The sequence below is a fragment of the Blennius ocellaris genome (assembly GCF_963422515.1).
Source record: "Blennius ocellaris genome assembly, chromosome: 10".
Lineage (NCBI taxonomy): Eukaryota > Metazoa > Chordata > Actinopteri > Blenniiformes > Blenniidae > Blennius > Blennius ocellaris.
Genome location: NC_137659.1, coordinates 29,606,555 through 29,633,442, shown reverse-complemented (window position 1 = coordinate 29,633,442; position 26,888 = coordinate 29,606,555). Strand labels below are relative to the sequence as shown.

The following is a 26,888-nucleotide window of genomic DNA, read 5'->3' as shown; positions in this document are numbered from 1 at the left end:
CCACTCTGCAGAATGCACAAGACACCATCAGGACCTTTTAAGGCTGCAGCAGATTTAAATTTAGACCCTGAGACTATGAGAAGGGTCGAGGGCTGAGGAGGCCTCCATGACTGGCTGGACTGAAATGTAGGACGCAATCTGTGCCGCCACAATTTCAATTTCTAACTCTGACTTTTTTTTTTTTAAAGCCATTGAATTTCAAGCACAGACTTTTTTTGGTTTCTGATTTTCAGAATCAGAATCGGAATCGTCTTTATTGTCATTGTAACAGGTACAACGAAAATGCATAGAAAGTTTGGGGAAAGAAGGACAGCATGAGGTGAGGAGAGGAGGCAAAAAAAGGCAGATTACAGACTGTGCTCTAAGGAGACAGTCTGTAATTGGGAAAGAATCCACCTCAGGCACATTTAGCATCAACAGACAGGTTACAACATGTTTCTCCAGACAGCACTTGGGATATGTGAAGAGTAGTTTTGCAGCCCGCCGCTTTGTTTTCAATCTTGAAAATGATTCAGTGTAAAAATGTTCCTTAAAAAATGGAGATTTACCGATCTGCCGCCATTTCTCTCTCTCGACACCGGAACTGACATGCTCTTTATGCAGGGAGTTAGTCTTAGTTTATGGTTAGTTTGTAATTCATTTATATGAAACATCACAAACATACAGTCATTGATATATAAAGTAAGTATTCTTCGAGTGTCACATCTCTGTGCAGGAAGTCACGTGATCTCCACTGCATTCTTCAGTTATTCAGCCTGAAGTAGCAGGCAGATGTTTTTTAAATCATTTTATATAATGTCCTGATTATGTTTCTGAATAACATTAGATGTTTGTTAGTTTGTATCAGCTACTCATGTTCCCTAATAAGTGATCTGTCATTATTGTTTCAGACGCATCCCTCTGTAATTGTTAAAGGATCCAGTCTGGGGCGCACAACTATGACTTCTGCAAAGTGACGGTGCCAATGCAGTGCATTTCTCGGGTACACTGATGAGATACATCTGTTTAAAAGCACATGCTTTCTCATCGAACCATAATGTTGCATGACGTTTGTCTGTTTTCATGTACAGAGCGGTCATACGTTAATCAATGTTATAGCAAAAAGTAGCGGCGCATGGCTAATGCAATGAAGTTCTGTGTTGGGAATTATGGTTGTTAGTAGCATTAAATAACTAAGTAATAGATTACTGAAAGTAATAAATCACTGGAAGTAATTTTATGAAATATTGAAAATAGTAATGGAAGTCATTTACTCATTAACAACTCCTAAAGTAACTGGTTAATTACTTGAAGTTCATAAGGTATCAAAAATAATTTGTTCATGAAAAGTGATCAATTTGAAGAAATGTGTTCTTTATTCATTAACAGTAGCGTGCCCTGGTGTTTTAGTCAGGGCCAGCAGAGGAAAGGAGGAAAGGAGCTGAGGAAAGGAGCTGTGATGTGTTTAGAGGACATAGGAGATTTGAACTCCACAATAAACCCAAATAGAACCAGTCGTCTTCTGGATAAAGTTGCTAACGTCACTGATTCCAGACAGATTTCACAATCACTTTTTAATGATTAAAAAAGAAAGAAAAATCTTTTTTTGACAGGGCGAGCAGTGACTGAATATTTCTGTGTAACAATATTAAATAACAAGGAAGGTGTGAGATTCGATCACAGACTGTTACAACCAGTGAATTGTCAACAATAAATACACAATAATCACCAGAAATCGTTCAATTCAGCTAACAAGCGGTCATGAATGAAAATGTATTAATTCATAAATAATTCAGAAATTATATCATAAATCAACACATCTGAGTAACAAACGTCATCTAACATGGAGATCTAATTTACTAAAAAACAACACTATGTACAAAGAAAGAGGGTGTGTGTGTGTGTGTGTGTGAGAGAGAGAGAGAGAGAGAGAGAGAGAGAGAGAGAGAGAGAGAGAGAGAGAGAATGTGTCTGAGTGGGGATGGGTAATGACCACGAGTGTCCACCAGGTGGCGGCGGACCTTGTAGGGTCAGTGTCAGTGGGTGTAATGACCTCGAACGGACACCAGAGGGAGGCAGGCGTCTGGTTCGAGGCAGTGACCGTAACGACCACTAGGGGCGCGGCGGCGCACGGAGGGAGAATGCAATGAGCGCAATGAGCGCAGCCACGAGAAGCGTGGCGGCTGGTTGGAGCTGGGTTTGACCAATGATAGGGCTTTTCCAACCTGGGGATTGTGAAAGAAACTTTTCAATTCAAATTCAAAAGAAGCACTTTATTCCATGATAATAATTATTCCATTATATCTCACCTTCTAACATATTCTCGGGATTATGTTAGATGAGTATAATGGAATGAGTTGACACTATCTAGTATTTGACCTGTTAACATTATTCATAATATATGCATTGTGACACTGTCCCAATTATGTGTTTTGTACTATAAAAGTAGTTAAGCCTAATCTTTAACCATGGTCTCTTCTTCCCTTCTGTCTCCTCCACTCATACATCTCCTTGACATCTTTCCAGCCACGTGTGATCTTATTTTGAAATGGTCCCTCCAGATGGTCTCCTTCCTGTTGTTTTACCGTAATGTTCAGTATAAATGGTCCAATCGAGAGCCAGAAGCGACGGGACCCACATGCCCGCGGCCGGTGCTGGATGAAGCATTTTCTTTCCAGGTTGAGCAGGTGAGTCGCTGGAACAGCTCCTGTGTTTGACTTGACCTGTGTCAACACTCGAAACGTGTGAATTAGAAACGACACACAGAGAACGATGACGGTCGAGCCTCTTCCCTCGCGGCCCACGTGCAGCAGTGCAGCGTCTCCAGCACGTTCCACGTCTTCCACACGTACAGTACAAGAACAGTTCAAAGGTACACAACTGAGTCCAAATGAGCCATTAGACTGGAAAAACTGCTGTTAACATTTTGCTGATCAATTTTATCTTTGATTTAAAAAATATTCAGAAACACATTTATTGTCCTTGATGACTTAGTAAATGTCTTTCAGTGTTATAATGATCTGAGAAAAATTGGAGATGTAATTTCCAGAGTTTGTCAAGAAAGGGATTTTAAATGCAAACATTAGAAAATAGTATCATCTGCACCAACACAGGCAGAAAAATGGACAGATGAAGAGCAAAAATGAACCAAACTGGACAAAAGTCTCTACTGATGGCAGAAGCTTAATGCGATACCCAAATGTACATAGTGAAACATGCAATGACCTTATAAGACCTCTGAAATGATATATTCTGAAGCGGAGTTAAAACATTGAATATATAGAACATACATGTTTGAAAGGACATGTTCTCATTGGATTGTGAAGATGATATAATCTGCTGTGCTTGGCCTCCTCTTTTTCAGCAAATGAAACCGGCTGTGTGAAGATCTAGTTCGTATTTTCTTGTATTGTCTTCTTGCACTGTTTTCCAGACAGACACCAGATGAGTCAGGACAAAGCTTTGGCACAACTGAAAAAGGATGTGCGGTCCTTGCTCATCTCATCCAAACTGGGGCTTGAGCCTCAGCAGCTGTGTGAAGACTACTTCCAGATGTTGGGCCATCCTATGCCCCTGAAGCTGCTGGGCTACACAAATGTTATGCATTTTGTTAATGATGTGCCGGACGTTGTGTCTGTTAATGTCACTCCAGAACGACACGTGTATCTCAAAGGTAGGTTTAAAAAAAATGTCAATACCAAATGTTATCCCCCCCCCATATATAAATTGTATTAACGTGTCAGTTGGCTGTTTTGGCTATTTCACACTGTCACTTATGTTTCCCTTCTCGCAGCTGTTTGTGACGAGACCACCAAAGACCAGGCGGCACTGGTGACCAAGCAGCGTTTGTCGAAGGCGGATCGCAGCGGCCAGAGGAGGGGCTACTGCTCCTTTCCACGGCCCCCCCGGCTCAGGCAGCCCCCCCCCTTTGTGGCTTTCCATGGGAGATTTCACTCTGCTCCATTCATCCCTCCTGATCTGAGAACACAACTCCATCACCTGCTCTCCAGGGTATCACAGCATCCACACTGGTGTCTGGAATGGAACAGATATTTACAGAAGAGGGCAAAATAATGTCTACCCTCATCTTTAGTCTCTTTATGTTATGACCATCACTAAACAGTCGGGATGCCTATCGTGAGGATTTTTGTGAATCCGATTCCAGGTCTGCTTATCGATTCCATACTTCAAGTCCAACTTAGTGAAAAAATAGGTCGATTGTTTATTTAACATAAGTACCTTTATTCCTTTACGTTTGAAGAAACTGATAAACAAAAATAAAATCCTGTCTGAGCAGCATGAGTGGTAAAATACTAAAGTGGATTGTAGTCACAGCAAATAAACCTCCAGAATTAAAGTGACTTCACTACATAACAGCTGCTTACAGTCAGTAGATATCCCCGGCAAATAAATAAATACAAATATTTATGTAGGAATAAAAAATGATGGGCTGCTTGATTATGGAAAAAAATCATAATCATGATTATTTTGGACACAATTTAAATCACGATTATTTGCATGATTAGGTCTTTGAATTTGGAACAGGATTCATTGAATGTGTTTTAAAAAAAGACTTTCCTGTTAAATATAGAAATATATCTTGTAATGTAGTAGTAAAAAACTAAAAGACTGTTTTACTGCACTCATCTTTTGAAAACAAGAAATAAATATAATACAATAACAGATAGCTTTACTTCAATAAATAAGTCCAACATAAATACTTAGATAAATTGGTACAAAATAGAATTGAGTTCAGCAAGGAACTCCAAACTTTATTTTCCATTCTCACACACTCAAATGCTTTTCCTTTCTCTCTTTTTTCTCTCATCCCTCCAATGGAGTGCACAACTAAACTGCTTCCACTGGAAAACACCGCCTCTACAAAATAACGTTCCCCACCGCCTCACAGTCACTGAGTGAATTCTGACCTTGACTGCTCACCACAGTGGGGAACTTTATTTTGTAGAGCGGCGGGGTTTCTGGTTGGAAGTATTTTGGTGTTGCGCTGCGCTCATGTTGAACTTTGAGCTCGTCTGGAGCCGTAATCACGATTAGGATTCAATTAATTGAGCAGCCCGAATTGTACACGCTGCTTTTGATTCGGTTGCAACTTGGAACCGAATTTCGGTACCCAACCCTACTAAACCGTGCAATACCCGTAAACCAGTTAAATAAAAACAAACTCAGTGGCTGACGTTGCTCAGCGGCTTCTATGTTTTACATCCTGGCACAGATAATTGCTAATTTTGTAATGAATTAAGGACAACAATTTTGCAGTTTTTTTGTTCGTCCATTCCTCATCAAATGAATTTCACTGTGGTCACATTTGGATAACTGCTGCGTGTGTCCTTGCAGGGCCCAATCCGATTGGTGGAACTAGAGTGGAAATACTCCAACTGCTTTGGCTTCCCGCTCTGTCTGAACAACTACGGCTTCCACACGAAAGAGGAGATGCTCATGGCGGCATTAGACATGATCGTTGTTCAGCATGACCGGTTTGGCTCAACACTGACCCTGAAGCAGCATCTGCTCAGGCCGCCCCCCCCCACCAGGAGGACGGGACCCCTGAAGCCGGGGGCGCTTCAGGCTGATGTACCCTCCGTGAAAGGGTTGCGTACTGAAGTCAAACCTCCAGGTGATGCGTGCTTTCAGAAGTTGACTTTATATACACTGTATTTGCATGTTTTTTCAGAATTATACATGTTTTTGATGTAATGTCATGCTTTAATTTGAAGTTTCAGTGAATGACGGTGCCTTGAACAGATGGTGCTCTCAGAAAGCTGTGGACCTTGACCATGACAATTCAATGACTGTAAGTAGCAAGCAAGCCAATCATGGAGAAAACGTTTTGTTCTTTCTAGATTCTGTCTCATACTTAAGACTCTTGGTTGGTCAGCCCCGCCAGGATTTCGAGGACCTTTGTAGAACTTTAGAATAGAACTTTATTTATATAGTACTTTTCCCAGACATGAGTCACAAGGTGCTTAACCGCACTTAACAGAAAAGAATAAAAAAAAAAAGTAAAAACAGAGATATGATTATTAAAGGTATAGAGTACATAGTTATACAAAAGAGTAAGAATGAGCCTGAATATAAATGTTTGAACTGCTTCATAAAGGAGCCACAGCAATCAACACGTCTTAGCTGGAGTGGAAGAGCTTGAAATGCACAATCACCATGGGGTTTGAGCTTGGTGTGTGGGACGGTAAGCAACATTGGGTGGCCAGACCTAAGCGCTCTTTTTGGGGCACATGGGCGAAGGAGGTTGGAAGTATAAAATGGTGTTTGGCCATGTAATGCTTTAACAGTTAGCACTCGTATTTTAAAACGAAGACTGAATGTGATTGGGAGCCAGTGGAGGGAGGAGAGGACGAGGGTAATGTGGGCTCTCTGGGTTGTTCCTGTTAAAAGATGTGCAGCTGCATTTGAGATGGTTTGAAGGCGGTTTAAAGATGACTCAAACAGGTAAAAAGGGCATTACAGTCGTCTAAACGAGAAGAGATAAAGTAAAATCATCTCCAGCTCTACCTTAGATACCATTCGTTTTGGCTTGGCGATGTTACGCAGGTGGAAAAAACAGGAAGGCGTCAACAGGCTGACATGACTGTCGAGTGACAGACTGGTCAAAAGACACACCCAGGTTATGGAGGCAGGGTTTTCTATAATCATTTCATGGCCCCATATGCTGCCTGATGGCTGAAATCCATTTTTGGGGGGCAAGTATAAGAGGATTGTAGTGAGTGCTGGGGCCCTCTGTGTGCTTTTCCAGAAAATTGTGGTTAAAAGTTGTTTTTGAAAGTTTTGATAAATAGTTGCGATTTCCCCCCTTTTCCCCTTCATAACAAGTCAATATTGTTTTGGAAAATGTGTAATTAACAATCTGAGATAATGACATGCTTTGAGTTAAGAACAAATACACTGAAGAGACAAGAGATTGCCAGGACTACAAATATTTCTGAAAACCGGCTTTACTGATCTAAAAAGAGGTGCAACTGTTGGCGTGCGAAAAGAACAATCAGGAGGATGGAATAGAATTATATTAAAGTACATTTATTTAATCTATTTAAGACTTTAATCACAGCCATCACAATTAAACAAAGATTTTCGTTTCAAAAGTGCATAGAATCTCACAGCAAATCCATCATGTGAAACATCAAATAAAAACATTGCAAAATGCACTTTCCACGGTCTCACTGTTCCCCCTGCAGTTTGGGAGCAGCTGCCGCTCGGAACGTAAAGCCACACACATTCTTTCACATTAGTGCAGAAAGTGGAATTGAGCCTTCAAGAGCATGAGACATTTAGAAACGGCTTTCCTCTGCTCCAAGTCTTAATCTTGGTTGGTAAATGTGACCAGGTGTCCAGAAATAGAAAAACTTCTCCAACGTCACGGTTACAGTCTTGTGACGATTCTTCAAAATTGTGGAGAAGTTGCAGTGATTGGTCAACGTTCCAGGCCACGTTGGGATTGCTGGGACTTTGACATTGAATTTGTGTCCCTCGTTGCGACTGCGTAATCCTGGAGGGGCTGCTTGCTCATCCAGTGTTCATTCAGCAAGCACTTAAATATGACATTGTACTGTTAAAAGTTTCAAGTATTTCAAGTGAAGCTGTGTTTTCCTACTTGAATCTGAGCATGATTATTTCTCAGCAAATCACACGGAAAGGAACTGCTGGGACTGTCAGCAAGGAGCTGAAGGACAAGCTACGAAAGGTCAGACTTCACCCTGCTTTCTGAGTGGATGTCGGTGCAATAGTCATCTGTCACAGTAATGGATGAGAATAACAAATGAAATGTATACTTTTTGAAATATGGTCTGCAGCATGAACACAGCACCACCTCTGGACAGAAAGTACACCTCTCATTTTGGTTGTGACACAGAACATAACATGAACATGTGATCTTAAGTGATTACAACAAACACAATCTTGGAATGAAGCTTTTCACATGTTTGAAACTCTTTGCAGGTGGTTGGCCTGAAGACTGGTGGATTATCAGTCAATGATCTCACAGTTGAGTACAAGGTAAAACGTGATCTCGTGCATTTTGTTCAGATAAAGATTCCAGATTAGTTCTTCAAGATCTTTGTTAGTTTTCACAAGCAGTTAAGTCTCCCCTGAGATCGGCTTTGCTTCTTGCCTTTTAATTGGATCAGAAGTCTGCAACCTGCCAAGCAGGAGCCTTTGTTTTATTTGCACATCAAAGTCATTTTCAAAATAGAATAGAATAGAATGACTTGTCTCTTGGATAAAAAAGGCTTCAAAAATAAGTCACAATTACTAAAATATGAAAAAAGAGCTAAAATCACTTGAATTTATAAACGATAAAAGAAAGCTTCAAAAAGAAACAAGAAAACTGCTTAGAAAAGCGATACAATGGCTAAAATCTCCTTTGTTCCCATGGCCTTTAAACTATAATGCCTCCTTATTAAAAGTGTTTGTGTTTTGGTTCATTTCATCCTTTCTGTGCTTACATTAGTCACTGTTGAGCCTTGTACATATTAATATTTAGTAGGGCTGCAACTAACAATTATTCTAATAATCAGTTAATCGATGAATCGGTTTAAAAAAACAAAACATTTCAAATTGTAGGACAGTTGATATTGAACGAGCCAAACACCAAATATGTTTTGGTGATTTAAAAGCACATAACTGAACCAATGCACTTCCATGTTTTTCTTTGTTGTGGTCACAGTATGGAATGAGATTGTCTATATTTTTACAAGATCAAACAGCAGTATGGAGCGGTAAGGTAAAGCGGTACGAAGCAGTACAGTAAAGCGTAATCAGAGCCAAATCTGGTGCATTTCCTCCAGAAAGTCGGTTAAAAAGTAGGCGGGGCTTAGAGCTCCACAGACGAGTGATGTTCCACCAGTAACCTCAGCGGGACGGCAGACCGTATGATTCCTCTGTTGTTGTTTACATCCTCTGCTTTTCACTGCTGGTTTTTCTCTCCCCACATCGGAGGGTGCTCTGGCTCCACTGCCACGCCGCAACTTTCCTGTTGTTTCCAAGATGGGCTGCCAGTTGGCCCTGGTGACGTTCCCCACGTCGGAGTGTGCTCCAGTGGCTGATCGCCGAAGCACGCTCTAATGATGTATTTCCGCGTGGGAGCACGCTCTGGCGGCTCGCCAGTAGGCTCAAGTGCTGTGCTGCAACTTTGATATTTCTGAGAGAGCAAACACATGACACAACTTTTATCGATTCGTTATTGCAGCCCTAATATTTAGCATTAAGTATTTAACTTTTATCCTGTCGTATCTGACGTTCAACTTTGTTTCATTGTATTCTGTGTGGAGCAAAGCTTAAAGGAATTTTGTCTGGGGTTAATAAAGTACTATTCTATTCTAAAATGTCAAAATTGTCTGAAAAATGCTTGAAAAGAAGGATGAAACTGCTCAAATCAGGTACAAAAACAGCTGAAAATGAGCTGAACTGTTTACCATCCTCAATTCTGATTGAAACTTTGTAAGATCCAGTTTCTGTTGTAGTCGTGTCAGCCTCATTCTAAAGGTTACATGTGTTTTGTGGCTTCAGGTGAATTGGATTTGGTGGGAAATCAATCACAAAAGTGTCTCTCTGGGTCATAAAAGGTGCAGAGCACTGAATTAGATTAGAAAGGATTTTCTTAGGCCAATAACTCAGTGGAAGTGTCGGTGTACATGAGCTCAGATCATCTTGTTGGGAATATTTGAAATCTTTTGTTGCTCTTTTGTTAATTCAGAGACTTTTCGGTGAAGCCATACCTCTGAAACAGTGTGGCTTTGTCAACATCCTTGATCTTCTTGATGACATGAGTGACGTCTTCCACATGGAGCCAGCAGGGAGCGACGACAGAAACCAATGGATCATCTCAGACGTACATGGCATCAACACAAAAATGGGTGAGTGTGGACTGTTAACCTACCGCACCATGCCTTCACCCAGTCACACCCTCGTCACTTTCTTTGTGTCCTCGTGGGAACATGTTAGGTTCAAATCATGACTTGACTATTATTCCCTTTTATTCACAAGTGTTTATAAAAGTTTGAAGCAAAACATGCACTTTGTTTATAGCAAATCGTGCGTCCAAAATATGAAGTGAAGTCTGGCTGCAGTGGACTGTTACAAGTTATCACCTTCATTCAACTTCCCATTATGCTGAATGAATGAATGAATGGTTTATTTGCTCGGGTATTAAATGAAATGAAATGATGGGAAAGGCAGACTTGGTGTTGAATACAATGTTCTGTAGGTATTTGTGGTGTAAATAGTCTCCCAACCTGTGACTCGTTGTGTCATATGATGTTGTTTTATGTAGTATGACACTGACAACTTGTGAAATAATGCCTGGCAGGGACATATAACATTTCTATCTATTTTTTTTCCCAGATATGAAAGACATGGAGAGTTTTAATGATGGAGTCGAGTTCATTCCAGAGTGTCCAGCAAATCCCGACAAAACAAAGGTTTGGGGTTAAATCACATTTCTAAAATGTACAGGTTTCACAACACATTTTTTCCATTTTGCGCTGTACTTCTAGAGCAGTAAATACCAAGCAAAGCTGTGATGCAAGTTGTAAGAACTTGATCTGGGGAGTCCTATTGGAAGTAGCACCGGAACAGGCTGTGGTCTCCAAAGGCCATTGGTTTTCCATTGGAATGTGTTTCATATAGATGCCAGAGATGTGCCATGCTATGCTGGAGTATCTGGTCCCAGCGGTGCCAATGGATGCGATTCTGAGCCAGCGTCTCAAACCTCCAACTCGTCACGATGCTCGGGAGTTGATCGAAGTCTCAGTGGAAGAGGTGCTGTCACCTGGACACTTCTACATCCGGTTCATATTCAGTGACGAAACCAACGCATTTGAGCAAATGATGATTGACATGAGGTGATTGTGTATGTTTGTGAGTCCCATAGTTTTTTATCAAACAACGTTAAGAAACGCGAACGTATATATTCTGCTTTTCTCTCTCCTGTCCTAGACGATGCTACAGGTGTTCGGAGGTTTCAGAGCTGTACTGCCTCCCCGAGCAGTTTGTCCGACCGGGTCAGGTCTGCTGCTTGTCCCCAGCTGGGTGGTGGTTCTACCGGGTGCTGATCCACCAGACTGTCAGCGCCACTGAGGTGGAAGTGTACTATGTTGACTTTGGCATTATGGCAACGGTGCACACCACCAAGCTCAAGTTCCTCAAGTAAGGATCCAGGCTAACCTTTTGAATATACACACATGAGCTTGTACATGCTTTCTGTTCTGCAGTTGATCTTGTTTCTCAGGTCTTGTTATTCAGGTCTCCCAGCACAAGGCGTTCCTTCATCACTTGCTGGAATTACACCTACCAATGTGAGTGGCCCCTCCCTCTCTGAACTCAACATAATGGCCCCTCCCTCTCTGAACTCAACATAATGACCCCTCCCTCTCTGAACTCAACATAATGACCCCTCCCTCTCTGAACTCAACATAATGGCCCCTCCCTCTCTGAACTCAACATAATGGCCCCTCCCTCTCTGAACTCAACATAATGACCCCTCCCTCTCTGAACTCAACATAATGGCCCCTCCCTCTCTGAACTCAACATAATGGCCCCTCCCTCTCTGAACTCAACATAATGGCCCCTCCCTCTCTGAACTCAACATAATGGCCCCTCCCTCTCTGAACTCAACATAATGACCCCTCCCTCTCTGAACTCAACATAATGGCCCCTCCCTCTCTGAACTCAACATGATAATGACCCCTCCCTCTCTGAACTCAACATAATGACCCCTCCCTCTCTGAACTCAACATAATGGCCCCTCCCTCTCTGAACTCAACATAATGGCCCCTCCCTCTCTGAACTCAACATAATGACCCCTCCCTCTCTGAACTCAACATAATGACCCCTCCCTCTCTGAACTCAACATAATGGCCCCTCCCTCTCTGAACTCAACATGATAATGAGCCTCCCTCTCTGAACTCAACATGATAATGAGCCTCCCTCTCTGAACTCAACATAATGGCCCCTCCCTCTCTGAACTCAACATAATGAGCCTCCCTCTCTGAACTCAACATGATAATGAGCCTCCCTCTCTGAACTCAACATAATGGCCCCTCCCTCTCTGAACTCAACATAATGGCCCCTCCCTCTCTGAACTCAACATAATGAGCCTCCCTCTCTGAACTCAACATAATGAGCCTCCCTCTCTGAACTCAACATAATGAGCCTCCCTCTCTGAACTCAACATAATGAGCCTCCCTCTCTGAACTCAACATAATGAGCCTCCCTCTCTGAACTCAACATAATGAACCTCCCTCTCTGAACTCAACATAATGGCCCCTCCCTCTCTGAACTCAACACAATGGCCCCTCCCTCTCTGAACTCAACATAATGGCCCCTCCCTCTCTGAACTCAACACAATGGCCCCTCCCTCTCTGAACTCAACATAATGGCCCCTCCCTCTCTGAACTCAACATAATGAGCCTCCCTCTCTGAACTCAACATAATGGCCCCTCCCTCTCTGAACTCAACATAATGGCCCCTCCCTCTCTGAACTCAACATAATGAGCCTCCCTCTCTGAACTCAACATAATGAGCCTCCCTCTCTGAACTCAACATAATGACCCCTCCCTCTCTGAACTCAACATAATGACCCCTCCCTCTCTGAACTCAACATAATGAGCCTCCCTCTCTGAACTCAACATAATGGCCCCTCCCTCTCTGAACTCAACATAATGAGCCTCCCTCTCTGAACTCAACATAATGGCCCCTCCCTCTCTGAACTCAACATGATAATGAACCTCCCTCTCTGAACTCAACATAATGGCCCCTCCCTCTCTGAACTCAACATAATGAGCCTCCCTCTCTGAACTCAACATAATGGCCCCTCCCTCTCTGAACTCAACATAATGACCCCTCCCTCTCTGAACTCAACATAATGACCCCTCCCTCTCTGAACTCAACATAATGAGCCTCCCTCTCTGAACTCAACATAATGGCCCCTCCCTCTCTGAACTCAACATAATGAGCCTCCCTCTCTGAACTCAACATAATGGCCCCTCCCTCTCTGAACTCAACATGATAATGAACCTCCCTCTCTGAACTCAACATAATGGCCCCTCCCTCTCTGAACTCAACATAATGAGCCTCCCTCTCTGAACTCAACATAATGGCCCCTCCCTCTCTGAACTCAACATAATGACCCCTCCCTCTCTGAACTCAACATGATAATTAGCCTCCCTCTCTGAACTCAACATAATGGCCCCTCCCTCTCTGAACTCAACATAATGGCCCCTCCCTCTTTGAACTCAACATGATAATGGCCCCTCCCTCTCTGAACTCAACATGATTATGGCCCCTCCCTCTCTGAACTCAACATGATAATGGCCCCTCCCTCTTTGAACTCAACATGATGAGCCTCCCTCTCTGAACTCAACATGATAATGGCCCCTCCCTCTCTGAACTCAACATGATAATAGCCCCTCCCTCTCTGAACTCAACATGATAATGGCCCCTTCCTCTTTGAACTCAACATGATAATGAGCCTCCCTCTTTGAACTCAACATGATAATGGCCCCTCCTTCTCTGAACTCAACATGATAATGGCCCCTCCCTCTCTGAACTCAACATAATGAGCCTCCCTCTTTGAACTCAACACGATAATGGCCCCTCCCTTTTTGAACTCAACATGATAATGGCCCCTCCCTCTCTGAACTCAACATGATAATGAGCCTCCCTCTTTGAACTCAACATGATAATGGCCCCTCCCTCTCTGAACTCAACATGATAATGGCCCCTCCCTCTCTGAACTCAACATAATGAGCCTCCCTCTTTGAACTCAACATGATAATGGCCCCTTCCTCTTTGAACTCAACATAATGAGCCTCCCTCTTTGAACTCAACATGATAATGGCCCCTCCCTCTTTGAACTCAACATAATGGCCCCTCCCTCTTTGAACTCAACATGATAATGGCCCCTTCCTCTTTGAACTCAACATGATAATGAGCCTCCCTCTTTGAACTCAACATGATAATGGCCCCTCCCTCTCTGAACTCAACATGATGACCCCTCCCTCTCTGAACTCAACATAATGAGCCTCCCTCTCTGAACTCAACATAATGGCCCCTCCCTCTCTGAACTCAACATAATGAGCCTCCCTCTCTGAACTCAACATAATGGCCCCTCCCTCTCTGAACTCAACATGATAATGGCCCCTCCCTCTCTGAACTCAACATAATGGCCCCTCCCTCTCTGAACTCAACATGATAATGGCCCCTCCCTCTCTGAACTCAACATAATGGCCCCTCCCTCTCTGAACTCAACATAATGACCCCTACCTCTCTAAACTCAACATAATGAGCCTCCCTCTCTGAACTCAACATGATAATGGCCCCTCCCTCTCTGAACTCAACATAATGGCCCCTCCCTCTCTGAACTCAACATGATTATGGCCCCTCCCTCTCTGAACTCAACATAATGACCCCTCCCTCTCTGAACTCAACATAATGGCCCCTCCCTCTCTGAACTCAACATAATGAGCCTCCCTCTCTGAACTCAACATAATGGCCCCTCCCTCTCTGAACTCAACATAATGGCCCCTCCCTCTCCGAACTCAACATAATGGCCCCTCCCTCTCTGAACTCAACATAATGACCCCTCCCTCTCTGAACTCAACATAATGAGCCTCCCTCTCTGAACTCAACATAATGACCCCTCCCTCTCTGAACTCAACATAATGGCCCCTCCCTCTCTGAACTCAACATAATGAGCCTCCCTCTCTGAACTCAACATAATGGCCCCTCCCTCTCTGAACTCAACATAATGGCCCCTCCCTCTCCGAACTCAACATAATGAGCCTCCCTCTCTGAACTCAACATAATGATCCCTCCCTCTCTGAACTCAACATAATGAGCCTCCCTCTCTGAACTCAACATAATGGCCCCTCCCTCTCTGAACTCAACATAATGAGCCTCCCTCTCTGAACTCAACATGATAATGAGCCTCCCTCTCTGAACTCAACATGATAATGAGCCTCTCTCTCTGAACTCAACATAATGACCCCTCCCTCTCTGAACTCAACATAATGACCCCTCCCTCTCTGAACTCAACATAATGAGCCTCCCTCTCTGAACTCAACATAATGGCCCCTCCCTCTCTGAACTCAACATAATGACCCCTCCCTCTCTGAACTCAACATAATGAGCCTCCCTCTCTGAACTCAACATAATGGCCCCTCCCTCTCTGAACTCAACATAATGGCCCCTCCCTCTCTGAACTCAACATGATAATGAACCTCCCTCTCTGAACTCAACATGATAATGAACCTCCCTCTCTGAACTCAACATAATGGCCCCTCCCTCTCTGAACTCAACATAATGGCCCCTCCCTCTCTGAACTCAACATGATAATGACCCCTCCCTCTCTGAACTCAACATAATGGCCCCTCCCTCTCTGAACTCAACATAATGACCCCTCCCTCTCTGAACTCAACATGATAATGACCCCTCCCTCTCTGAACTCAACATAATGACCCCTCCCTCTCTGAACTCAACATGATAATGAACCTCCCTCTCTAAACTCAACATAATGGCCCCTCCCTCTCTGAACTCAACATAATGACCCCTCCCTCTCTGAACTCAACATGATAATGAGCCTCCCTCGCTGAACTCAACATAATGGCCCCTCCCTCTCTGAACTCAACATAATGGCCCCTCCCTCTTTGAACTCAACATGATAATGGCCCCTCCCTCTTTGAACTCAACATGATAATGGCCCCTCCCTCTCTGAACTCAACATGATAATGGCCCCTCCCTCTCTGAACTCAACATGATTATGGCCCCTCCCTCTCTGAACTCAACATGATAATGGCCCCTCCCTCTTTGAACTCAACATGATGAGCCTCCCTCTCTGAACTCAACATGATAATGGCCCCTCCCTCTCTGAACTCAACATGATAATGGCCCCTTCCTCTTTGAACTCAACATGATAATGAGCCTCCCTCTTTGAACTCAACATGATAATGGCCCCTCCCTCTCTGAACTCAACATAATGAGCCTCCCTCTTTGAACTCAACATGATAATGGCCCCTCCCTCTTTGAACTCAACATGATAATGGCCCCTCCCTCTCTGAACTCAACATGATAATGAGCCTCCCTCTTTGAACTCAACATGATAATGGCCCCTCCCTCTTTGAACTCAACATGATAATGGCCCCTCCCTCTCTGAACTCAACATGATAATGGCCCCTCCCTCTCTGAACTCAACATGATAATGGCCCCTCCCTCTCTGAACTCAACATGATAATGGCCCCTTCCTCTTTGAACTCAACATAATGAACCTCCCTCTTTGAACTCAACATGATAATGGCCCCTCCCTCTTTGAACTCAACATGATAATGGCCCCTCCCTCTCTGAACTCAACATGATAATGGCCCCTTCCTCTTTGAACTCAACATGATAATGAGCCTTCCTCTTTGAACTCAACATGATAATGGCCCCTCCCTCTTTGAACTCAACATGATAATGGCCCCTCCCTCTCTGAACTCAACATGATAATGGCCCCTCCCTCTCTTAACTCAACATGATAGTGGCCCCTCCCTCTCTGAACTCAACATGATAATGGCCCCTCCCTCTCTGAACTCAACATGATAATGGCCCCTTCCTCTTTGAACTCAACATGATAATGAGCCTCCCTCTTTGAACTCAACATGATAATGGCCCCTCCCTCTCTGAACTCAACATGATAATGGCCCCTCCCTCTCTGAACTCAACATGATAATGGCCCCTTCCTCTTTGAACTCAACATAATGAGCCTCCCTCTTTGAACTCAATATGATAATGGCCCCTTCCTCTCTGAACTCAACATGATAATGGCCCCTCCCTCTCTGAACTCAACATGATAATGGCCCCTTCCTCTTTGAACTCAACATAATGAGCCTCCCTCTTTGAACTCAACATGATAATGGCCCCTCCCTCTTTGAACTCAACATGATAATGGCCCCTCCCTCTTTGAACTCAACATGATAATGGCCCCTTCCTCTTTGAACTCAACATGATAATGAGCCTCCCTCTTTGAACTCAACATGATAATGGCCCCTCCCTCTCTGAACTCAACATGATAATGGCCCCTCCCTCTCTGAACTCAACATGATAATGGCCCCTTCCTCTTTGAACTCAACATAATGAGCCTCCCTCTTTGAACTCAACATGATATTGGCCCCTCCCTCTCTGAACTCAACATGATAATGGCCCCTTCCTCTTTGAACTCAACATGATAATGAGCCTCCCTCTTTGAACTCAACATGATAATGGCCCCTCCCTCTTTGAACTCAACATGATAATGGCCCCTCCCTCTCTGAACTCAACATGATAATGGCCCCTCCCTCTCATTTCAGTCTCACATCAACCATATCATTAAAACATCCTTCTTCCACCTCCAGAATATCGCTCGCCTCCGTCCCTGCCTCTCCCAGACCTCAGCTGAAATACTCATCCTCGCCTTCGTCACCTCCAGTCTCCATTAATGCATTATTCTTCTTTATGGACACCTCACCAGTCATTTACAAAAACTACAATCCATCCAGAACTCCGCTGCCGCCGCCTCCTCGCTCAGCCCCAGTCCAGAGAACACATCACCCCCATCCTCCCAACAGCTCCACTGGCTCCCTATGCAATATGGCATTTCATACAAGCTCCTCCTCACCTACAAGATCCCCCACAACATTGCCCCTCCCTACCTCACCCACCTCCTGCAACAACAACACCCCACCTGCAGCCTTGCCCACCTCCACCCACACTAACCACTGGACCTTGGGGGACCGAGCCTCCACCGCCCGGCCATCTGGAACTCACTCCCTCAACTCATCAAGAACACGGAGTCCGTGTAAAACTTCCAAACACTCCTCAAAACCCACCTGGTCAAACTTGCTTTTCCTGAAACTCTTAATTCTATTTTTATTTGTGTTTCTTTATGTGAATTGGCTGAGTGTCCAAAAAGTGCTAAACAAGTTTGTATTATTATAGTAAAATGTTGGAAAGAATCAAAATGACTAAGCATCTAAAAATACAATTTCTACCTTTTTAAATTGTGATGGAGTTTCATAAATGTAAACTTTAATACAGTAAAACTATCCACACAACCTCATAAGCTGTGTGAGACTTGTAATAAAGCTTGAATAGTTCTTCAGTCCCTGAAAAATGTTATTCGGAAACTGTCAAAAACTGCAATTTTGGTGATAAATGTTGAAAAGCTCTGGTCTCCAGAGAACAAGAAAGCACTCATTCACTGTACAGTTGAGATTATACACAACACTTTGCTGCAGCCGTTCTAACTACAGTGTAGAACAAAATTTGCGGGATGAATTTAAAATGATTTTATTGGTCTGTCTCAGGGTTACTGGACTGCTGAGGCCTTAGCATCATTTCGTAAACTGTATGTTGATCGCGTCCTGGTGGGACTCCTGGATCATTACGTTGGCGATGTGCTGCAGCTCTACCTGTGCGACACCTCCACTGCAGAAGACATCTACAGCCACGCTGTCTTGATAAGCCAAGGCCATGGAAAAGCCTGCAGCCCTGCAGTCTCTGCAGCGGTGAGCTTCTCACACATTTTTACCGTTAGGAAGGACGGCAGGTATTTTTGCATAATATGTCAAAGTTAGCAGGGGGTGGGAGGATTGTGTGTGTGTGTGCTTTTAGCATTTTTAACACTTTCTGCAGGTAAGGAGCTCTCTTTCTCTTCTCTCTTTTTTTCTTTGTCTTCTTGTCTTGGTTAAGTTGAGTCCAAGAGTTACACCAGTGAGCTTCTACTTGGGGAAAGGTGTGGTGGACCTGCCAGAGATTGAGGTGAAGGAGATTGTGATCCCCCAGCCATGGGAATCAAAGGAGGTAGCTATGACACATGCATGAAACTTATGTTGAAGTTACATGTGGTTTTTATTCAAACCAAGTCAAGTCACTTTTGTTTGTATAGCACTTTAAAACAACAGTGGCTGAAGCCAAAGTGCTTCTAATAAAAGACAAAATAAAAGTATAAAAATGGCAAAATGCAGTAAGAAAAAAACCAACATAAGATTGGCAACAATAAAAAAAGGCTCAAACATGGTTAAAACGTGGTTAAAAGCCAAGGAATAAAAATGGGTCTTCCACTTTTAAAAGTTTTAGTTTTAAAAGTGGACAGTGAGGGGGATTGTCTGACGGGCAGTGGAGCTCATTCCACCACAGTGGGGCTGCAACCGAAAAAGCTTTCGTTTAGACCTCAGTGCCTCCAGAAGCAGCTAATCAGCTGACCGGAGGCACCGAGGAGGGGTGGAGCAGCTCAGAAGTAAGGCGGGGCCAGATCAGATTTAAAAACGAATAAAAGAATCTTAAAATGAATTCTGAAATGCAATGCTTATTGTAGAATTGTTGCATTTATTAGTTTAGAGAAAAATAATGCAATGTTTCCAGTGAATCTCACCTGACACAAAGTAAAATAGAAAAAATATGCTTGAGCTCGTAATACTGTCACACATCTGTATTTTGTTATTCAAGGTTTTGTGGTGATTTTCAGCTTTAGTCCTCCCTCTTAATTTCTCATTAACCTTTTTTAGGACCCGCAGAAGCTGCTAAATTAACATGATAATGAAATGATACAGCAAACAGGATGACTGGGGAGGAAACCCATCGGATCACTTTAGCCTTACCTGATTGAGCACAAAACTCTGCAAACAGTGTTTTCTAATGGAGGTATTATGCATAGACTGACCTTTGCTTGTGAAATTTGATATCAAAAAAAATATACAGATTGGTGTAATAGCTGTATAGGGATTTCTTACCTCATAAGGATCACTATTTATGTTGTGATTGGCTATCGATAATGAATAATAATTATCAAAGATAGTTATTAATAATGTTATTGAAATTTAATCTGATCTGTATCAGAACCTTGGAGCTCCACCTGTCTTAACAGGAAATGATAGTCAATTCAGTTCTATCAGTCTCTTAAGATATACTAAACAGTTAATCAGGAATTTGAATTAATAGTTAAATTAATTACAATTACCAGAATTAACAGTAAATGTTGAAGTATTTTGGAGTTCTTGACACAGAAGAGTCGACATTTCATTCTCCTTTGTGCTCATTAATAAAACAGCAAGTATGATTCCAAACATTATATTTATTAACAATGAAAACAAATAAACACAGATTCTAACTACCTATATACAGCTGTGTGTGTGTGTGTGTGTGTGTGTGTGTGTGTGTGTGTGTGTGTGTGTGTGTGTGTGTGTGTGTGTGTGTGTGTGTGTGTGTGTGTGTGTGTGTGTGTGTGTGTGTGTGTGTGTGTGTGTGTGTGTGTGTGTGTGTGTGTGTGTGTGTGTGATGAACTACAAAACAAGATGGCGGATCACAAGAAACTCCATTCCAATGGAGGTTATCAGAGAGCAGGAAGTCTGTCCTGGGTCTCCACCATGTGCTGGAGAACAATGGAACATGGAAGCTAGTCTTTAGCGTCTGCTTCCTGTGTGTCTCTGCTAAAGGACCATTTCTAGAATGACTTGATGTGAATGAGATTTGTTTTGTAAAACGTCAGGAGTCGTCAGATGGTGTTCAGTTACTGTGTGATGTTGTCTTTGATGTGATATGTGTAGGATTGTGAGTTAACTAGTTAGTAAAGCAAAGATTAGCATGCAGACCCTGTGTCTGTGGCAGAGCTAACGTTGGTTTACAGGTTGATCACTGCTCCTAATATCATTATCTATAGAACTCAATCACTGTAACAGAACCAACACATCTTCATAAAGTTAAACAGTTCTATCATAGCATCAGGTTTAACTAGTCTCAGGTAAAGCCCAGTTGTTGTTCCCACTTCCTTGACGGAGTTCAGTTGTTGTCCTGCTGGAGGGAAGCTGGTGTCTTCTCCTGTAGTTAGCACCTCCTGCTAACTGTGGTTGCTGGTTCTGCAGGCTGAGGAGAAGAAGATGAAGTTGATGTTTCAGGAGTCCTTCTTTGCAGCTCCTGGTTGTTCCTTTGTCCAGACTGAGGAGCTGGTCGCTCAGGTCTGTGATGCTTTTCCTGCTGGTTGAGGAAAACACAAAGAAGTTCTGTGAGGCCTCGTTTCCCTGGTCCGTCCTGGAGGAACTGCTTGGTTTTCCTGGTTGATGGGAGATCAGACTCTGGGTGCTGGTCTCTGCATCAGGGGAAGGTCTGACCCTCGTGGTGGGTCAGCAGAGGAGTTGAGGAGTGAAGGCCCTGGTTGCAGGCCTCTGGTGTTAGCTGTATGCTAACGCTGGGTGAGCTGTCTCTGGTGTTAGCTGTATGCTAACACTGGGGAGCTGCCTCCAGCAACCTCCCGACTCGGGGTCCAAGTCTTCCAAGAGAGAGAGTAGACTGATTTCGCAGCCTTTTGTTCCACATGTGGATTCAGAGGTGTCGAATCATGAGAGCTTCAACCAATGAGTGACTGGAGTTCATGGGGGAAGTGTCTTGTGAGCAGAAAGGGGGGGGGGGGGGGGGGGGGGGGGGTCCTGCAGAAGGCCCCCCCCCCACTGGGTGTGAAAGACCATCACATTCCTGGGTCAGAATTCATATGTCATGACTGTGTATCATGACATATGAATATTGTCTTTCCCCAGAAATGAACAAACTGTCTGTGGTCCTGTGAGATCCCAACAGCTGAATATATTCTATTTCTTCTCTCTGAAATCTTCTGGTGAATGAATGAAAAGGCGATAATACAGCCGACATTGAATTGTTGTATCACATAGCCCAGTGCAGTGAATTTCTGTATGAATGAGAAAATATTGGATGAGCAATCTCTTGTGTAGAAACGGTGCATTATGCTACTCTGGATAATTACTTTGTAGACAGTAATGGGAGCACTGTCTGCAACAGTTTTTTTTTTATTTCTCCTGTTATTTATTTAGATCTTTTACATTCTTAAATGCATGTAGTTCGAAACAGTAATTTCACCCTTTACACAGTGCACCTGACATTGTTCAGCACCTTAAGCCCACAAACCTTTTCTAAGATGTTTTAACTGCACTAAATATTAACTCCCTCTTTGAAGTCATGCCGTTTGTGTCAGTATAATAATGTGAAGCTTTGTTGCTGTCTCATCAGGAAGAAGTTGATATGCCCTCACTGGAGTTAATAAAGTAGCCATCAACCCCAACAGCTTTGACCTTCGACCTCACTCCTCCAGATAAAGTCGGACTGAACTGTATGCTGAGTGAGAAAGATCGTCTGTAGAACCAAGATGACAGTGAAAATGACCAAAATGACTTTCTGAAAAGGTCTTGTTTTTCTCCAACTGTATACGCAGGGTGTTTGACATTTGTTGGATGTTTTAAAAAAAATACATTTGTTTGGTATTGTTTCTTGTGTTTCACCACTCATTTTTACACTGGAATTGGATGTCCTCTTCTATAATTTGCAGGGAAAGGCAACAACTTGAAGGTCAAAGCAGGTTCTGACTGTGACATGTGTAGACTCGCCAATTTTTATTCTTCTAAGGCTCTCAGTGAGGTGGAAGTCAGACTGATCTGCAGCACGTCATCACCGTTGAGGGGGCCAGCACCTGAACACACCACTGGACACCAAAACAGCGCCCATGGTTGTGATGGGTCAGGGACAGACAGTCCAGTTTCCTGCTTATTAAACATTTCAGCAGACTGAAAAGGTTCAGTGGACTTTGTCCTCGGTCACAGTGGGTGGAGGAGGTCTGTCCAGCAGCATGGCTGTCCTCCAGCTGTCATACTGGCCTTACTGGATTTGTTGAGACAACAGGCAGAAAGGGATCTTTTTGAAATTGCACAAATGGCCACCACTGGCCAGGATAGCAGTGACTGATGGTTGGGACTGTGGTGGTATGAGAGGGTTTAGTCGTTTGAGCCTTACTTGTGGTAGGCCCATTTGGATTCTTTTCAAAGAATTTCAAAGAATGTTGAAACAGGGATCAGACAAAGTGTAGTAGGGGTTCTGATAAAAATTGGGAAATTGAAATGGCAAGTTTGGACTGCCAGCAATATTTGGAGGGTTCACTCGAGCTGGCCTTGTGAAAAGAGCAAGGTTGAGATTGTGTGCTGCTAATGTGTTGAAGTCAGAGAAATACGAATTCTGAACCAATGGACTGCTGAGACCATAACTGGAATGTGGAAGCTCTTCATGCCTTCTCGGACAACGAGAACTCGTCGAGTCAGCATCCAGAGGTTGTTCCTCCAATCCTGGGCTAGTAGAAGCAGACGTTGAGGCAAGGCTCGTCAAAACGGAGCAGGAAGTTCACAGGGGTTTTATGCCAGGTCGTTGACAACATGTACTTTTCATCCTGAAAGGACAAAAATTGCATCAGCATGCCAAAAGCTTTACAATGAGCTCCTTTTCACTGCTTCATTTAATGGGGTTATGAAAGACCTACGTTTTGACTCACACCACAGCTATCAAAAGGTAGAACCAAAATGAGGTCCAGCGCATCACACTCGGGGTTGGGAAGGTTACATTAAAACTGTAATCTGTTACAATTACAAGTTACTTGTCAACAATGTAATCTTAATGTAACTTACTCCAAGTACTAAAATAAAAAAGTAACATACCAGAGTAATTTTAGTTACTTTTGGATTACTACACCAGCAAACATGAAAAATAAAGACAAGAATAGAATAGAATGTCGTCTGCTCAGTGTATTGACACGTCTTATACACTAATTACACTTATACATATATCTGAGCCAACACAATGCCAAAATTCACTCACAGGCTTTTTAGGCCGCACACAGCTTTGTACCAGGTAATCAATCGCTTAGCTAATTGCGCACACCTGTGTGAGTTTAGGTCCAACAGGTGGGCTCATTAAGAGCTTTCACTGTTCGCGCTTCTATTTGGAGCCTGAATACAAGTTCTTGTAAGAAATATGTACATTTATTTTCAGTGGTCAAAATGTCACATCAGTGTTAAGGAGGGACAATAAGTGCAAATTTTTAGGGATGTTAGGTGAAAAACTTGCAAGAATGAGAGAAGAGAGACAACCCCAGTATCGAGAGAAATAAAGATTCAAAACAATCAGTTAGCTTGTACAAGGGCAGAGAAATGAATTCACCTCCAAGCTGAAGTTCATCGATCTGCCAAAGTTCTTCACTTCGCTACCCAGTTTTACTCACACAGTTGAAGTAGGCGGTTACTTTCTCATCCAGAGATGCAACATAGCAGGTTAACACTGGTTCCCAGGCCTGTGTGTGTGTGTGTGTAAGTACACTTATATGTGAGATGTGACAGTAGGAATGCCCTAAGATAAGATGTTCCCCGGCCCGGAGGCCAGAGATCTTAAAGACGTCTCAGAGTGTGGTACAGTTTCAATAAATCTTCTTGTGAGTACAAAGTACGATGACTCTTGGCCTTGCAGGTGTAAAACAGCGAACAGTGATTAAAATAGACATGCATGAATCAACAATAACTTGCAAAATGTTAATTCCCATTACACCAAGTACTAATAATTAGTATAAAGTACAAATTTACTTAACAGGGATCAACAAATTACATAATAAGGCAAGTGGGCTCGATCAGTAGAGTGCTGGGCTCACAATTGGAAGGTTGAGGGTTCGAATCAACATCTCTCCAAGTTCACTTGTTGGAGAGGCCTTGAGCAAGACACTGAACCATTTTTCTCTGATGGTTGGTCAGCAGCTGGGTTTGTCTGCTGCCACCATTGCCTATGGACTTATCAGTAGTAGCGTGCACTGGTGCCAGTAGTTAACCCCCCCCCCACCCCCCGCTCCGCCTTGCATCTGCACATTATGTACTACAGTAAAAACACAATCCAAATCCAACGTAAGGCCACTACTATACATCAGTACTCAATCCACACCAACATGACAGCTGATCAACAACCACAATACATCAAGACTCTGTGCAGCTTCCCCTTCACATCATTTCCAGTGTTTCCAACAGGTTTGCATGGAGATGGGGGGGGGGGGAGAAAGTAAAACCATCACCATCACTTGTAGATTAAATCATCCTGGTGTAAAATGCTGACAAAGCCTTGGATGGTCTGAGTTCACTCGTCTATTTCTGGTGTCGTCTTCTTCTACTCACAACTGAAAAAGGTCCTGAAGCAGGTCCTCTACGTATCATGATCTTCGTGTTAAAAGGTCCTGAAGCAGGTCCTCTATGTATCATGATCTTCATGTTAAAAGGTCCTGAAGCAGGTCCTCTATGTATCATGATCTTCATGTTAAAAGGTCCTGAAGCAGGTCCTCTACGTATCATGATCTTCATGTTAAAAGGTCCTGAAGCAGGTCCTCTACGTATCATGATCTTCATGTTAAAAGGTCCTGAAGCAGGTCCTCTATGTATCATGATCTTCATGTTAAAAGGTCCTGAAGCAGGTCCTCTATGTATCATGATCTTCATGTTAAAAGGTCCTGAAGCAGGTCCTCTATGTATCATGATCTTCATGTTTAAAGGTCCTGAAGCAGGTCCTCTATGTATCATGATCTTCATGTTAAATTGGCCACCGTCACTAATAATAACAGAGTCATCACCACCTGCCCATGGGCCAATCAGTCAAGCTCATTTCAGTGACCACACCAAGACCAGACCTGAGCCTGGCCAGATTCCGCGGGCAAGAGCCCAGCCACAAGGCGCTCGCAAACAAGCCCCAACGCCAGGCCTGGCTCCAGGGTGGGGCCACGGCTGCACCTCTTTTCTTACGATGTTTTACCATGGGGTGGATTGAACTGCTTTTAGTCTGACCCGTCACCGAGGACCCATTTGCCTTGGAAGACCCAACTGGGTGGCATAAAGCTCCCCAACAACATAGCTCTGATGATCATTCTGGTGCTCAAACTCCACCACCACGAAAAGGTAGCAGTTCAAGGGGGAGCTGTTTCGGATGCCTCCCCAGGGAGGTGTTCCGGGCATGTCCCTCCGGTGGGAGGCCTCAGGGCAGACCTAGGACACGCTGGAGGGACTATGTCTCTCAACTGGCCTGGGAACGCCTTGGGGTGCCACCAGAAGAGCTGGAGGAAGAGTCTGGGGTGAGGGAAGTCTGGGCATCCCTGCTTGGCCTGCTGCCTCTGTGACCCGGCCTGGATAAGCGGCAGAAACTGGATGGATGGACGACCGTGAGCCAGTGAAGCTGCTGTTGGATGGATGTGATGTGGTAGAATGAATGAGTTGAATGACATGACACTATCACACTGGTATGGCTCACTGACATGGTCCAAAAGCTCTCTGCTCACTCATCCTGTACAAGTGGCATCATTACCTGGAAGCTGTATTTCCTTCTCACATTGCCCAAGCTCCCCCCACTGGGTGAACCTAAAACCTGTACTTAAGGTAATTTTACTGGTAAACAGAAAGCATATAAAACACATAGAATGGCTCTTATATTAACTTTTTGGAGGTACTTTACAGGAAGGCTGAAGAAATGGAGTTATAATAGTTCAGGTGGGAGGTAACAAGACTGTGGAAGAGGATGGGGGTGGTATGAGGGGATGAGGTAGGGGTGGAGACGGTTGGTGGCACGCAGGGGTTAATGTTTGGTTGGTTTGTTTATGGTTTTATTGCTTTAAACCTTGATTAGAATAGGATCCCCAATCATCAGCATACTATATATATGTTGGGATTTATGGTTGGTAATTAGCATAAATAATTACTGTAAGTAATGGATTACTGAAAGTAATAGATTACTGAAAGTAATTTAGGAAAAATTGGAATTACTAATGAAGTAAACGGTTAGTTACTCATCAGCAACTCCTAGAGTAATTGAGTAATTACTCAAAAGTTAATAAATTATCAAAAATAATTTATTAATGAAAAATTATTAATTTGAATAAATTGATTTATCAAATAATAATTGAATCGGGGCACCACCAGCTAAGCTGGAAATAGCTAATACCAAATTTCAGTCTCGTTTGTCAAAAAGGGTTATTTAAGTAAAGTTAATATTTCTGTGTAAATATAACAATATTAAGTAACAAGGAA

General features: G+C 43.3%; 1 protein-coding gene across 1 annotated transcript; it reads left to right on the top strand.

Annotated features, from left to right (window-relative positions):
- Nucleotides 1-3,423: 3,423 nt before the first annotated feature.
- On the top strand, nt 3,424-18,840 carry tdrd5 (tudor domain containing 5; the record flags this gene model as incomplete). Its single annotated transcript, XM_080503634.1, has 13 exons — nt 3,424-3,652; nt 3,773-3,909; nt 5,335-5,571; nt 5,756-5,791; nt 7,631-7,693; nt 7,948-8,004; nt 9,704-9,863; nt 10,351-10,427; nt 10,636-10,850; nt 10,945-11,154; nt 11,237-11,303; nt 18,324-18,524; nt 18,709-18,840. The coding sequence occupies 13 exons, from the start codon at nt 3,424-3,426 to the stop codon at nt 18,838-18,840; spliced, it is 1,821 nt and encodes a 606-aa protein (XP_080359760.1).
- Between the last annotated feature and the right edge of the window lie 8,048 nt (nt 18,841-26,888).